Genomic DNA, 13379 nt, shown 5'->3' on the forward strand with positions numbered 1-13379 from the left:
AATACTTTTCTTTTAAAAAAATCACAAACAATTCGCATTAGCTACATGAACCTATGTACATATAAATACAGGCTGCGTGTATGATATTGTAATTTAAAAATATAAGTTTAATATTGCTAGTTGTTTGTATTACAACTATTACCATTACTTTCAGGGATATAGAGGAATTATGATTTATGAGTAACATTAGTACAAAAACATTAATAACGGTTCTATATGGTCTATTATGAGAGGAGGTCAATGCGGGGGGTCACTCCATGAGTTACCACACTGAGTGACGCCAACCCTAGTGATGCCGAGGCTGACTTAGATGGAGCATAAACAGTTCCATCAAGGGCAATGATGGTTTCAGAGTCTGCTCATAGAGGAGAGGTTTAAGGTGGGATTTCTGGTTCTTCCACGTCTGAGATTTAAACGACTTACAGTGCACACACATGCTCACATTGTGTCCTTTGCTCAAACATAATACACAGTGAGAATGACTATCTCAGTTATGCCGCTTGGCCCCACAGTCACCATACTTTTTAAAAGGATGAAGACGATGCAGCATCATAGACGTACAGAAAAAAAGTCTGAGATCTTTACCAGAAACAGATCAAACAGAGCCAGAGGGACACACAATGAAGAATCATAAGAGCTGAAGTCGTATGCCAAAATCCAAGTAAATCAAGTAAAAGAATTCAGAAGAGAGAAGTCCAAGAGTGAGCTGAGTCAAAACTGAACGTAACCAAAGACACAAAAGAAGATGATGAAGAGAATGGAAAAGAACTGAGGTAAATGAGTGGGAACTCTGAAGGATACGGTTGGACATGGGCACATCTACAGTACTGCCCTGCCAAAAACCTTGCCTAGCTATTCCAGAAGGCTGTGAAGATGCTCTGTGCAGGTGCAGGAATGCCCAGTTGTGTGATTCATAGAAACCACAATGAAGAACTGAATATTTACTTAATACCAAGAAAGTTGACAATTCCGCATTGCATCCTTAAATACTAGAGGGATTTGTGGGAATGCCTCCCTTGTCTGGGATAGGCAAAGGAAGGGTTTTAATTGAGATTTTATCTATGTCCTAGGATTTTGTGTTTTTATATCACACTGTACATGGAACAGAAATTTTACTTTTAAATCTTACAAATAAATAAAGAGGGAGGGATACTGGGTCCAATGGACTGCTTTTAGAACGAGTGGCAGGAAATGAATATGTTTCAAGTGGCCATATTTCTCTTATGGACTGGGTCATAGGAGAACATAAATCACTCAACAGCCCAGTGTGAAGAATCTGCATATAAAATTGCTCAGATTTTTTCCCAGCTTGGAAGTTATAGCTGATGCTGGTTCAGTAGATGTAACTCTGGCCCCTACTTGTCTAGTCATATTGAATACTTCTCAGTTTGTGCAATCCAAGAATGTAGTCAGGATCTTTGGAGAGGAAAGAACCACCACATATATACTGGATTCTTGCCCTTCCTGGGGCACATTCCCACTATAATTTAAAGCAAATTGCTGATCGAGATATATGACCATCATTCCCATTTGAAACTGGTTCCAATCCTACTTTGATTGGATTGGTTTGTGAGGCAAACGCAAAAATCCTAGTTTTTCCAGACACTAGTTTCCCAGAGGTTCTTTTGAAAAGAATCGATTGTGAGGTCTGTTCAACAAGTGGGAACGACAGATCTGAATTGCATCATTCTGGAGGGATTTTGTTGTACACGGGAGGTCTGGGAACCAAACCTCAGAGTATAACAAGGGTCCACTGTAATTGCAAAATCAGTCAATCAAATCATCTATCTGTGTATCTCCTAAGCTGGGCTGCCCAGGCTGCTGCTTAGATCACTGATGATGCACAGATGACTGACATGCATTTTGAAGCGGCGCAAACTACTGGGGATGACAATCATGGCAAAAAAGAAGCAATTACAAGAGGATAATGAAAATATCTGCTTTTATAGTAGGAACGACAGGCCTTTTGGAATTGATTTACCAACATGGAGCGAAGGCGAATTGCACACCCGTTTAAATGTAAGTGGGAATGAGCCCCTGGATTCTCAAACAGGCCAAGGAGGAGTTGCTGAGTGAATTATGGGAGTGAATAATGCCTCTTTACAGCAAGACAGTCTCCCAACATGCCTGAAGAAGACCCTATTAAAAAAAGCTTCCCTAATCCTACTGTACAGGATTCCATTTTTTCAGCTAGATACAAGTGTTATGGTGGCCTCTAATCTACAGGGGTTCCTGGATGAGATTGATTATTCAGAGCCAGTTCAGTTTGGTTTCACGGCTGGGTTATAGGATGGAAACAGTTTCAGTCAGTTTGGTGAATGACCTATGCCAGGAATTCTGCTGGTCTTAGTAGTTTTTGATATCATTGGTATCCTTCTGAGTCAGCTTGCCTGGATGTTTTACAGTGGCGCTAGTTCTTCCTGGAAAGGGAACTCTTAGCTGGTGCTGATGGAAGATTCCTGTTCAACTTTGAGACCCTTTGAATCCCATTTAGGTGAAAAGTGAGTTAAACTCCTTGAGCATTGGTCTGTGGAAGTTACTCAGAGTTCCTATATTAGGAAAAGATTGAGGTCTAAACAACAACAACAATAAGAACCGCTCTCACTAACAAGAACAAGGACTAAAAGGCTTCTTAAAATCTACAGAGAAAGAGAAAGAGAGAAAAGATAGAATTAATCAAATTCTTTATATAGGTAGCATATGAATGCTTGAACTCAAGCAGGGCCATCGACAGCCAATACAAACTGTACAATAGTGCCAGGATTTTGCTTTAAACACCTTCCTAAAAGCAGTACAAAATAGGCCAGTAGAAACGTAATCTATAACAGTGTACTGATTTACCAGAGATTGCTGTTCCTGGTATTCCCCTTGGGCTGAATCCATACAAGCCAACTGGAATATCTCTTGGGGAGAGAGTGGACTCAAGGAAGGGAACCCACTCCGACTGCTCCTGTAAAGACAGTCCAACTTCAAATGAAAGTAAGTCACAAATAATCACAGTATTGCTTCTGCTAGGTATACTACCTCAGAAAAGCAAATTTCATTATAAACTAGCCTTCACAATGTGAAATAATATTGCTATAGGAAAACCAAAGAGATCTAGTCTGAAGGCTACCACTATCAAAAGTAATCTTATATTAGAAATACCATCTTCTTAGTGGGAGCACTTGTTTTTTGCTAGTCAGAGGGAAGTTCTTCTGATGCATGTCTTAGGAAGGCAGTTAATGGAATGCTTTTACTTTTCCAGGATTTCTGAACATTGTTTTGCTAGTCTGAAAGTTAATCTTTACTGCTGTTGTGCTGCATCACTCACACAAAAAGGCTGAATGGATTTTCACCAGATGGTCTGGTGAACACAAAATTCAATTTTGGGGTCTGTGGGTGGGCACCCAGATTTTTAAAAAAAATACACAGATTAGTGTGGCATATAATTTGAAAGATTTCAATGACTCAGAAAAACTATTTGTTGATGTTTTCCCTTGGCTATATAAATAACATCATGTTTGTGTTTATTACTGCATCATGTGTAAATGTCTTGGTGGTGGATTTTTTAACATACTTGAAAAGAAGTTTGGGATGGTCTGACTTAACTTACAGGCCACGTTGCATAAGCAAAATTGATTTTAAGGGAGGCTGGGCAGCATCCCAGTTTCTTTTTTCATTTAACAAGAGCAGGGTGTTTGGTGGCCATTCAGGACAGGAAACGTCTAGCATCCGAGGCTGATGCAGTGTGAAGAACGCTTGATCACTAAAAAAAGATAGACTGTAATCCTCCAAAGCAGTTCAAACTGAGTGATCATCAACACTATTAATTATTCTAAACACAAAAGCCATAACTGAGCCAAATTTTTGCTTGTTGTATGCCTTCACATTTTTCTGACCCAAAGGTGACCCTATCACAAGGTTTTCTTGGCAAGATTGCCACTGCAGTCCTCTGAGGCTGAGAGCCTGTGACTTGTCTATGGGTACCCCATGGGTTTCAGTGGCTGAGAGAGGATTTGATCCCTGGTCTCTAGAGCCATAGCCCAATGTTCAAACCACTAGAGTCTAGACCATGCTGACTCTTTTAGGCACATTTAAATCCACTGTATTTCAAGAATAGATTATGCTCCTGCTTAACTGGGCCACTGAAATCAGTGGTGCTTATAATACTTAAATTTTGCCTGGATTGTGTAGAAGGGAGAGAGTAGCAGAAATTTAATTTAACTAGGGTGGAAGCAGAACCACCCCCAGCTCTATGATGAATGTTAACAATATGCAATTTCAATCAATCATGCAAGTCTCTTTTCCCATTAAATCAAAATTTCCAAATAAACATAGTGCTTGTGTAATATTTGGTGTTGGCTGACAAGCCAAAACTAGTTCAGTAAAGACTGAAGGAAGCAGAAGACACCTTTCCAGTGTCTTAACTATGGCTAAATCCTACGCTAGGAGGAAGTTTTGAATATGTAGGAGGTTCTTGGAGAGATATTTTTATTCTGAGTTATTCCTAGACTGCAGTTTGAATTTAAAAAATGCAGTCAACATTTTTCTCTTCAGATTTGGATAGCACACACACAGGTACAGAGTGCTGCTATAGAACAGGACTGGGAAAACTTTGATGGTGACATGGAAAAAGAACAGTAAGCAGTTTGCATAACTGGGCATTTAATCTAGCTTTCAAGGCCAGAGACGGCTTTCAGTTCTGCATTCTCTATGTGTAGTTTGAGGAATAGGCTGGGTCTGTCCATAGTTTTTAAAAAATCCTTATGATGGTGCTGTGCCAATGATTGCCCCTATTTTTTAGACCAGGATTCTCCCATGTTTTTCTAGGCTGATGACCGTATCTAGAATTTTGAGAAGGTTTAGTGGGCAGGAGGGCCACTATGGTAAGGGCCTGGTCACAAAAATGGCTGCTGCACTGTTTGGGAATGGCCAGTAACAAAATACCCATTTCACAGCAAGGACAGCTGCTGAAACTAGAAAACAAGTAATGTACCCACAAAACTGAATGCAGGTCAAAGTTTGGGCCTGATCCATGATGTAGAAAAAGACCCTTGGAAAACACAACATGCAAAAACAGTTTTCTGTTGCAGGATCACCCTCCAAATGTTCGATGCTTCCCAGCATCCTCCTACCACTTACAATTCAAGGGCATCACGAAATTATTCCTGTGGTGTTCCTTAACATACTTTCTCCCGTATGAAAAAAAGGAAGAAACAAATGTGGAAGGGCTACGCACTGAAGATGTTGCTTCCATGACTGAGGCATTGCAATTGCAAAGCCAGAACTACATTTCAAAGTAGGCAACCTCATCTCTTTCACACTCAGTGTGATCCATTCACACTGCAGCATCCCTCTTTCAGGATCACTCTCATCACACACTCTTTTTCCCCTAAACACTTCAAACACATGCAACCACATATTCCATCCATTCATTTCTCAAACATACACACACACTTCCATTTTATTTCACTCTCACCTCCACTGGAACTCCTGTGCTCTTTCCAGACCTCTCAAGATTACTCCACAATCTTCTCTGTCATCATGCAGAGCTTTGCACCAGCAGCCAGACACTTTGTAGCATTTTACCACCAGCTGGCTTCCTCCGCTAGTTGCCCAGTTGCTATGCACTCAACTCTCCCTGAAGTGTTCTGTAGCCTTCTTTGCGCAGCCTGGCGATCCCCTGGCAGCCATGTCTTACCTTCCAGGTCTCCCATGGGTCACCCCAGCTCCTCCCCTGCAAGACTTTTGGTCACCACACAATCTTCTCATCTTCTCTGATAAATTCTGGGTCACCTCACATTTTTGGAACAAGTTTTAGCAAGTGGCAAAATAAAGTTCCTGGTGTGTAGCTGCCTATCATCTTTATTTCTTAAGAACACTTCTGGGCTTAATGAGCGTCTGCAAATCATGTGCTTCATTTGGTAGTTTCCCATAGACCTTAGTAAGCATTAGAGATGTAAAACATACTGACGAATTGTCTTGTCCTAAACGAGAAACAGTATCTCAGTACATGCAGACACTGCTATAGTTGAGGTGAGGGGCATGATCCAACGTTTTGTGCAAAATTTGTTTTTGCACAAACCGATATTGTGAGCATTTTGGATAAAATACACAGTTTTTTTGTTTTGGGTTTTTTTCTTTTGCATGAACAGGAGCCTTTTGAGCATTCTCTCCCCCACCCAAGGTACAAAAACTCTTGTAACTTCATCCAAAAGGAAGAAAACTTTTGAAGTTATTCAGTCTTGTATAGGAGGATGAAACAAAGACTGACATCCCTAGTAGGCATCAAAATAGTGCCACGTTGGGAACCTCAGGCCAAGAATGCACTTGCCTGTTTATTATCAAGACCTTTGGATCTGTTTCAGATCTCCTTCCCACTGGCTGGTTCTTTCTATTACATCTTTGCATTTTGTAGCACTATTTAAGAGAGCTGCAATTGGAATATAAAAACCAACGTGAACATGTTGCTTACTCAAACATCTACACTTACAGTCCCGACAGTGTTTCTTGCTGGAGGTAAGGCAAAGCTTTGGCATTAGAAATGATCTCCTGAGGAAGAGAGGAAGGTTCCATGCGCTGGAACATTGGGGCATTTTTCTAAATTACAAAAAAGAAGAAAACTTTATTTGAGGAACAGCTAAGTAAAGCAGTAACAGAATGTACATGAAGGGCCAAACTAGATATGATAAGAAAAGCCATGGTGGTTAATTCATTTATTTACACCTGTCCTATTGGCATATATAGCAGGTTGTGGGATGCGAGAGCCCGTATTTTACAATTAAAGATGAGTGAAGATGGGCTGCAGTGAAGCTGGATAACAATGTGGGAAAATCACACTTGCTTTCCTTAGTCACCTGCCCTCCCACCCCTGCAACCAAGTTCACTTAAAGTATTTCAGCAGGGATGGGGTGGAATACCTGAACTGATGGCAAATATTGGTATGGAGAGGAGCGCAGGGGACCCATATCACCTTCATCTACCTGCACCTTTTGATGTAAAAAGTCTGAATTGTCCCTCATCCCAGCCTGTTTATGTGAACAGGACTGATGTGAATAATAATGACTATCTAAACTGACTCTGAGTGACCTATCCCAACATGCTACAGGGGAAAAGTAAAACAACAACATCAAGTTTGGAATCTGAGAAATGATCCTTCTTGGATCAGTATAGGCTGAATAATAATAATAATAATTATTATTATTATTATTATTATTATTATTATTATTATTTTAAAACCCAATCCATATTTATATGAAGGCAGGACAAGTTCTTGTGAATCCAATACATCTTGTGATTTTACATTTCCCCACATTTTGATAAACTTGCTTTCTGACTACTTTTCCTTGATATGAGGAGGTAAAATCTAGGTAACTATTTCTGTGAATGTCAATTGGCATCAGCTGTAGTAGACACCCAAACCCACACAGCAGTTCTACTCTAAGATGGGTAGCACCCTAAGGAAGGGCAGGTGGCTCCCCACTGCTAGGCATCAATAGTTGCTTAAAGAAAAGGCACTTTTCAGGTACAAATACTTCCTAATCTGCTGATCAGGAATATATGGTAAGGCTGCAGTCCTAAACATGCTTATTTGAGGGATTGACACTTTCTTCAAAGAACACATGTTTGGAAGGATCCATGTTACATCTGCCACTGCTGATCTTGGAGAAATCAAACACATAGTTTATAGCTTGCCCTTTCTATGTCACTCGCCACCCCCAACCTCCAATATTTCTTTCTGGTGCCACCACTGCTCTGTAAACTTTCCGGATGGTAAACTTTCTTGGGACTGCATGTAAGCCAACCTGAATTTCTTGGAGGAAGAGCAGAGTATACAGATAATAATTAGGCAAACAATTATAGAAATTGACAGATTACGTTCCAAGCATGTTATGGACAAGTACAACATTTGTCCACTGTATAACAATGTTCTTCTTGCAAGATATCTACTTTCCAGATGCTGTAGTCCTTAAGAAAACAGGCTCCAAAAGAAAGGGAAAAAAACCCCTCTAACATCACTGCTAGGGGTTGGGAATTTTCTGCTGTGTATCATTGTGCACATAACCTCCCACATCCTTTTCTCATACAGCTCCACACCTAACTTTCCAGTTTAATCTTCAGGGCAACAGGATATGTTGTATCCTGATACAGCGGAATGGTACCTGTTCTTCCAGCTGCTGCCTTTGTTTCTTAGCTTTACTCTGCTTATAATAGTCCATGATCATCATGGCTGCGTAGATTTTTCCAACTGTTAGGTCTGTTGCTGAAAATTAAGAAAAAAAGCAGCATTTGATGCAATTTGAATTCAGTCTTTTCAGATGTAATAATAGGTTTGCAGACCTTTGAAGATGAGACCATCATTTATTGCATGGCTGTGAAGAAAACTGTATCTTATCCTCGAAACAGGTAAAACATAACTCTGAGCTCTTCTAGACGAGGAAATAAAATATCTCTGGAAGTCCCAGGTTTTGTTCCTGTACAAACTGATTTTATTATACATATACACATTACATTTTTTTCTTCCTGAGGTATTTCTTAGGAACTCCCAGTCTTATCAAGGACTCTTCATTCCTACTTGACAGGCCAGTTTAAATTAACCCAGTGTTTTCAATAATGAAATGTATCTCATCTTTGCAGTCTGTTTTATTATTCTTGCCCTAGCTATGGTTGTTTCCAGTAAAACAAAAAGCTGTTTTTTCCCCTAGAATTCAAATTCAGCAGAGATCCAGCAACAGAAAGAGGAATGTTTGCATCAAAACAAAATGATTCTAATGCTTAACTAGTTTCATATTGCTAAAGTATTATAGCACGTCAGCTAAGACTCCTGTGGAAATTGCTGAAAATCAATTTCTGAAACATTGCCTGAGTCTAGATGTGAGACATGATGAATGAGAAGGGGAGAAACAAGGGAGCGGAGAGGGAGGGAAACCAGGATGTTTCAAGAAAGATTTTGGATTCGAACTGGGGAATATGTAGGTAAAATCAGAACAGAAAGAAAGAGAAAGTCTCAATATATCCAGATACTTTTTTCCTTTCTGGATAAACCCTCTGGCAGTGGAGAGCAGGAAAAGGGAGGGAGCATATTATCATTATCATCTCCACATCTTTCTCCTGACACAAGGACTCAGGGCTGCTACCAGCAAATTTAAAAGTCTACAAATTAAAAACAACCCTGAAGCATTAAAAGTATAAATATACAGTTTAGACAAACAACTAAACTATTTAAAAAGTTAAAAACATTACAGATTAAAGGTATTAAAGTGTATTAAAAGCTATATACAAAACCTGACATCTGAATTGCACAGCATTTAAAAGACCAACCCATGTCAGTCTGAAAAAGCCGGATGGCACAAAAATGTTTTTATCTGTTGCCAAAAGAAGAACAGGAAAGGGGCCATCATGACCTCTTTAGGGAGGGAGTTGCAGAGCCTGGGTGCAGCCACCAAGAAGGCCATTTCCTTGTCCCCACTGAATTTGTCAGCCATGGCTTTCAGGAAACCAGCAATGTGTCTGTTCTGTACTGGTGCACACACTGTACAAGGATGTGCGGAGTGATGATCTTGGTAGCTTATGCAGATCCCTTTAATCCGATGCGTCCCCTCCATGTTTAAGTACTTGACCACAATATTCCTGGCCAGTGGGACTAGTCTAGAGGAGTATGAGGGTTGGAATGTTATTCTAATCTTTATGTGTCCTTGTTTTTAAGTATGGTTTCCCGATTCACACCTATAAATGGGGCATGATCAAAGGAGTCTTCCACACTGGTCTAAAGAAGAGTGAGTTCTTGCAACATAGCTCCTCAGCTGTTGCTGGTTGTTGTCACCTCTGCATATATATGTTATTTGCCAGTGTGCCTTTTTTATGGGGCTGGGGGAAAAGAAACATTGTTTGGATATTTTTACAAAAAACAAAACAAAAACCCAAACTGCATCAACCAATATTGCAACCTCCAGGAAGCTCCCAACATATTTGCCCTGTGTGAAGGAGCCCATAGTTCACATGAAATATTTGCTTAGTTGGACAAGTGAAACAATGACTCACTTTTTGGCATGGGCACCAATACATCCAGCTGCTTCTGCGAAAGGTGAGGCCAGATGGTTAGAATCTCCTTCTGGAGCTCTGAGTCTAGCTGCGGCCAGTCTGCACCACCTGAAGGAAAGTAGATCAAAAGAAGTTGGGGAGTGGGGCAGCCAGGCTCTCCCTATTTGTCCCACAGGAAGGTGAATTACAATGAGTTAAACCATCTTCACCATCAAGTCTGTCCAGGGCTTTTCAAGATTTCAGGCAAGAGTCTAGCCCTAGATAGGTGCTCTGTCATTGAGCTATGACCTTTCTCAGCTTTCTGTCAAGAAGCCCTAAGCCCCAGAACTCAAGAAAGACAGATAGGGTTATGGATTGTAATTAGCTTACTTGCTAATTAGTTTACTTGATGTTCACCGCTATGATCTTTGGAATAGCGGTATATAAATAAAACAAATTAAAGTAATTAATTGCCTCTGTTGTTACACTGGGGTTGGGTAGGGTTTGGAAGTAACACAAGCTTTTACTGAGTCCAAGTACTGTATGTCCAAAGCTCAGAGATAAAAGTTTCTTCCTCTCTGTCTCTCGATGAGAAGGAGAGCCAACTGCATATTTTGCTAGCTACCAAGATAGGTCAAAATCAGTGGGACACTGGAGGTCTGGCACAGTTCTCTCTTCCAGTGCAGGACTGTGGGCAAAGAAACAACAAAATCTGATAAATCTAGCTCAACTAAGATCAAACCTTTGTGTCTTTCCCATCAAGAAAGGCAATGAAATGTTTACTCTTCAGGCATAAATTTAGTTGGTAGTCCCAACTAAAATAGATCAATGGAATCAATTGATTATGTAAACCTCATTGATTCAGTGGCCTGTTACAGACTGCCAAAATAAAACTGCTTCGGGTCTCTTTGGAGGTATGCTATTGAAATGATGCATGGGTCCTAAGAGTCCGGAGGTCGCGCCAATGCCACACTCCATTCCTAAGCACTGGAGTGCAGCTTTGGTGCAGCTTCCGGATTCTTAGGATGCATGCATCATTTAAATAGCATACCTCCAAAGAGACCCGAAGCAGCTTTATTTTGGCAGTCTGTAACAGGCCAGTGAATCTACTGTATGTAGTTGGAACTGCCAAATGAATATAGGTCTAGGGTCCAAAGCATACTGCAGAAATAATCCAGTTTGAGGCTGCTTTAACTGCCCTGGCTCAGTGCTAGGGAATTCTGGGAATGGTAGTTTTGTGAGACGTTTAGCCTTCTCTGTCAGAGAGCTCTGATGCCACAGCAAACAACAATTCACAGGATTCCCTAGCACTGAGCCAGGGCAGTTAAAGCATTCTCAAACTGGATTATTTCTGCAGTGTGGTTTGGATCTAGGTCCTTTTGGTCTTTATTGGGTTTTTTACACTTGTGTAGATTCTGGAAGATACAAGAAGTTTCAAATCCAATAATTCTTTCACAGCTGCAGTTCAAATTGCTGAGAGGTAATTGTTATCCACAATAACATTACAGGAGCGTGCTTTACCGTATCTAATTTTCCCTTCAGATATGACATAGAATTTTCTGAAGTATTTTCTTTGTTGCACTCATTAAAGACACTAGTCCTACTCCATCCCACAAAAACCTTCTGTTATCCCATTTTCATTCTGGTTGCCACATTCAGATGCTGATCCTAAGTCCATCCCACACAGACATGCTGTTGTCCCATTTCTTTTTTCTCTTTCTTTGTAAATAAGATTTCAGGACAGTTTCATATGGATAACAATGGAAAAGCAGTGCTCAAAGTGAAGCTTTTGCTTATCAATAACACTCTTTCTGCATTCCTAGTAGACCTTTCACCCACCTTGTACCTCTTGCTTTTAATACTGGTGGTGAAAATGCATCTGCTGACAAGATGAATGCTATCAGCAAGTGAGTCATGTCAATGTACCTTGTGTATTAGATGGACTATTGAGCTTTATTTTTCTAAAGACATATATATCCATAAACACAAACTTCAAAACACACACACTAGTGTGTCTGTGTGTGTATTTTATGCCTCACAGTTTGCTGGAATATAAGAGTATGTGGGTCAGAGTGTCAGTGATGTCATACATACTGGGCAATATTTTCCTATAAGAACTGTAACATAACCAGTATTAAAATGGAATCAGCATCCATGGTGATCACCCACAGCACTCATTTATCAGTGCTTATCCCCGGAAAGTAGATTTCCTAGAGGAGAAACAAAGATATTCGCAATGTATGACAATCTTATAAAGCAGTGTCTGTCTTCACCCAAATCATTCAGAAGCATGAAGGTTACTGGATCTAGTTAGCTTCTAAACTACCAGGAAAGTTATTCTTCCCATTAAACACTCAGGTTTTTCAGTGCTCCTGATATTTGACTCTTGGCAAATTTCTTATTTGAAAATTACTTTGACCTTTCTGTCATTTCTGTATCCCATCCTCCAACTTTCTGTTTTACCTTTTGCAATCTTAATATCCAGAGCCGTTCGGATCAGTGCCATCAAGGTGGAAGTGAAATGGACTGTGTTGTCCTCAGCCACAGGCATATTCATCAGGACCAGTCTCTGCACAAGAGAGTGGGGGTCAGGGAGGGGAAGCAGGTACAAACAATATTGAAAAACGTATCAGGGGAACAAGAGGAAAAATGCATAAGACAGCACAGCCAAAAAGGAGGGCAAGGATCGCCCCCTCCGTCCTCCCAATTCACATTACATTTCACCTTCCACATGCTGGCTTTCTTGTTGTCTTTTGTCATTTTAGTCATTTTGTCAAGAACACATCTTTTTACTGACTTGCAAGGAGAGACGGCCCCAGGGGACTTCTGCATTTTTGATATACAGCCATTTTGGTTTTGTTTGTTTCAGTTTTATTGCATCTGGAAGTAGTTGGATTCTACTCAAATTCAGAGCTCTTTTAACCAGCTACCCAGCTACATCCTGGCGCCCCCTTTTTGAGTTTTTTTTTTAAAGTTTACATTTGGCAGCACATGATTGCCCATGCAATGATTCCAACTTATCTGAAGTTGAAGAAGGGGGAGAGAAAGTGCAAATGAAGAGAAACCAATGACCAAGGCAGGAGTGGGTGGGTCATGCTCCTTTTTCCCCACAAGGGGAAACTGAAATGGCCAAATCCACTTCCCAGAGAGTATACATTGCTTTGTACATTCTTATGCTACCCACCAATACTACACCCATCACCCTTATTCTGGGCACTTTTGGAAGCATCACACTCAGAATCATTGGGCAAGATCTGGGCCCCAAACAGTAACCAGGCTTCCATGTGCACATGCAGGAAACAGAAGGGATATGTGATTCTGAAAACATGTAGAGCTGAGTACACATAAGAGCTGTCATGGGGAAAAAAACAACCCTG

The 13379-nt window shown here is 40.5% G+C and overlaps 1 protein-coding gene across 1 annotated transcript in view; it reads right to left on the reverse strand.

Moving 5' to 3' along the window:
- CACNA1E (calcium voltage-gated channel subunit alpha1 E) overlaps positions 1-13379 on the reverse strand; it is a 378294-nt gene that overhangs the window by 20525 nt on the left and 344390 nt on the right. Inside the window, 5 exon segments of the mRNA XM_042461588.1 lie at positions 2842-2950; positions 6476-6582; positions 8145-8245; positions 10024-10131; positions 12466-12571. Coding sequence (XP_042317522.1) covers positions 2842-2950; positions 6476-6582; positions 8145-8245; positions 10024-10131; positions 12466-12571 — 531 coding nt within the window.

Source organism: Sceloporus undulatus, chromosome 4 (assembly GCF_019175285.1).
Source record: "Sceloporus undulatus isolate JIND9_A2432 ecotype Alabama chromosome 4, SceUnd_v1.1, whole genome shotgun sequence".
NCBI lineage: Eukaryota > Metazoa > Chordata > Lepidosauria > Squamata > Phrynosomatidae > Sceloporus > Sceloporus undulatus.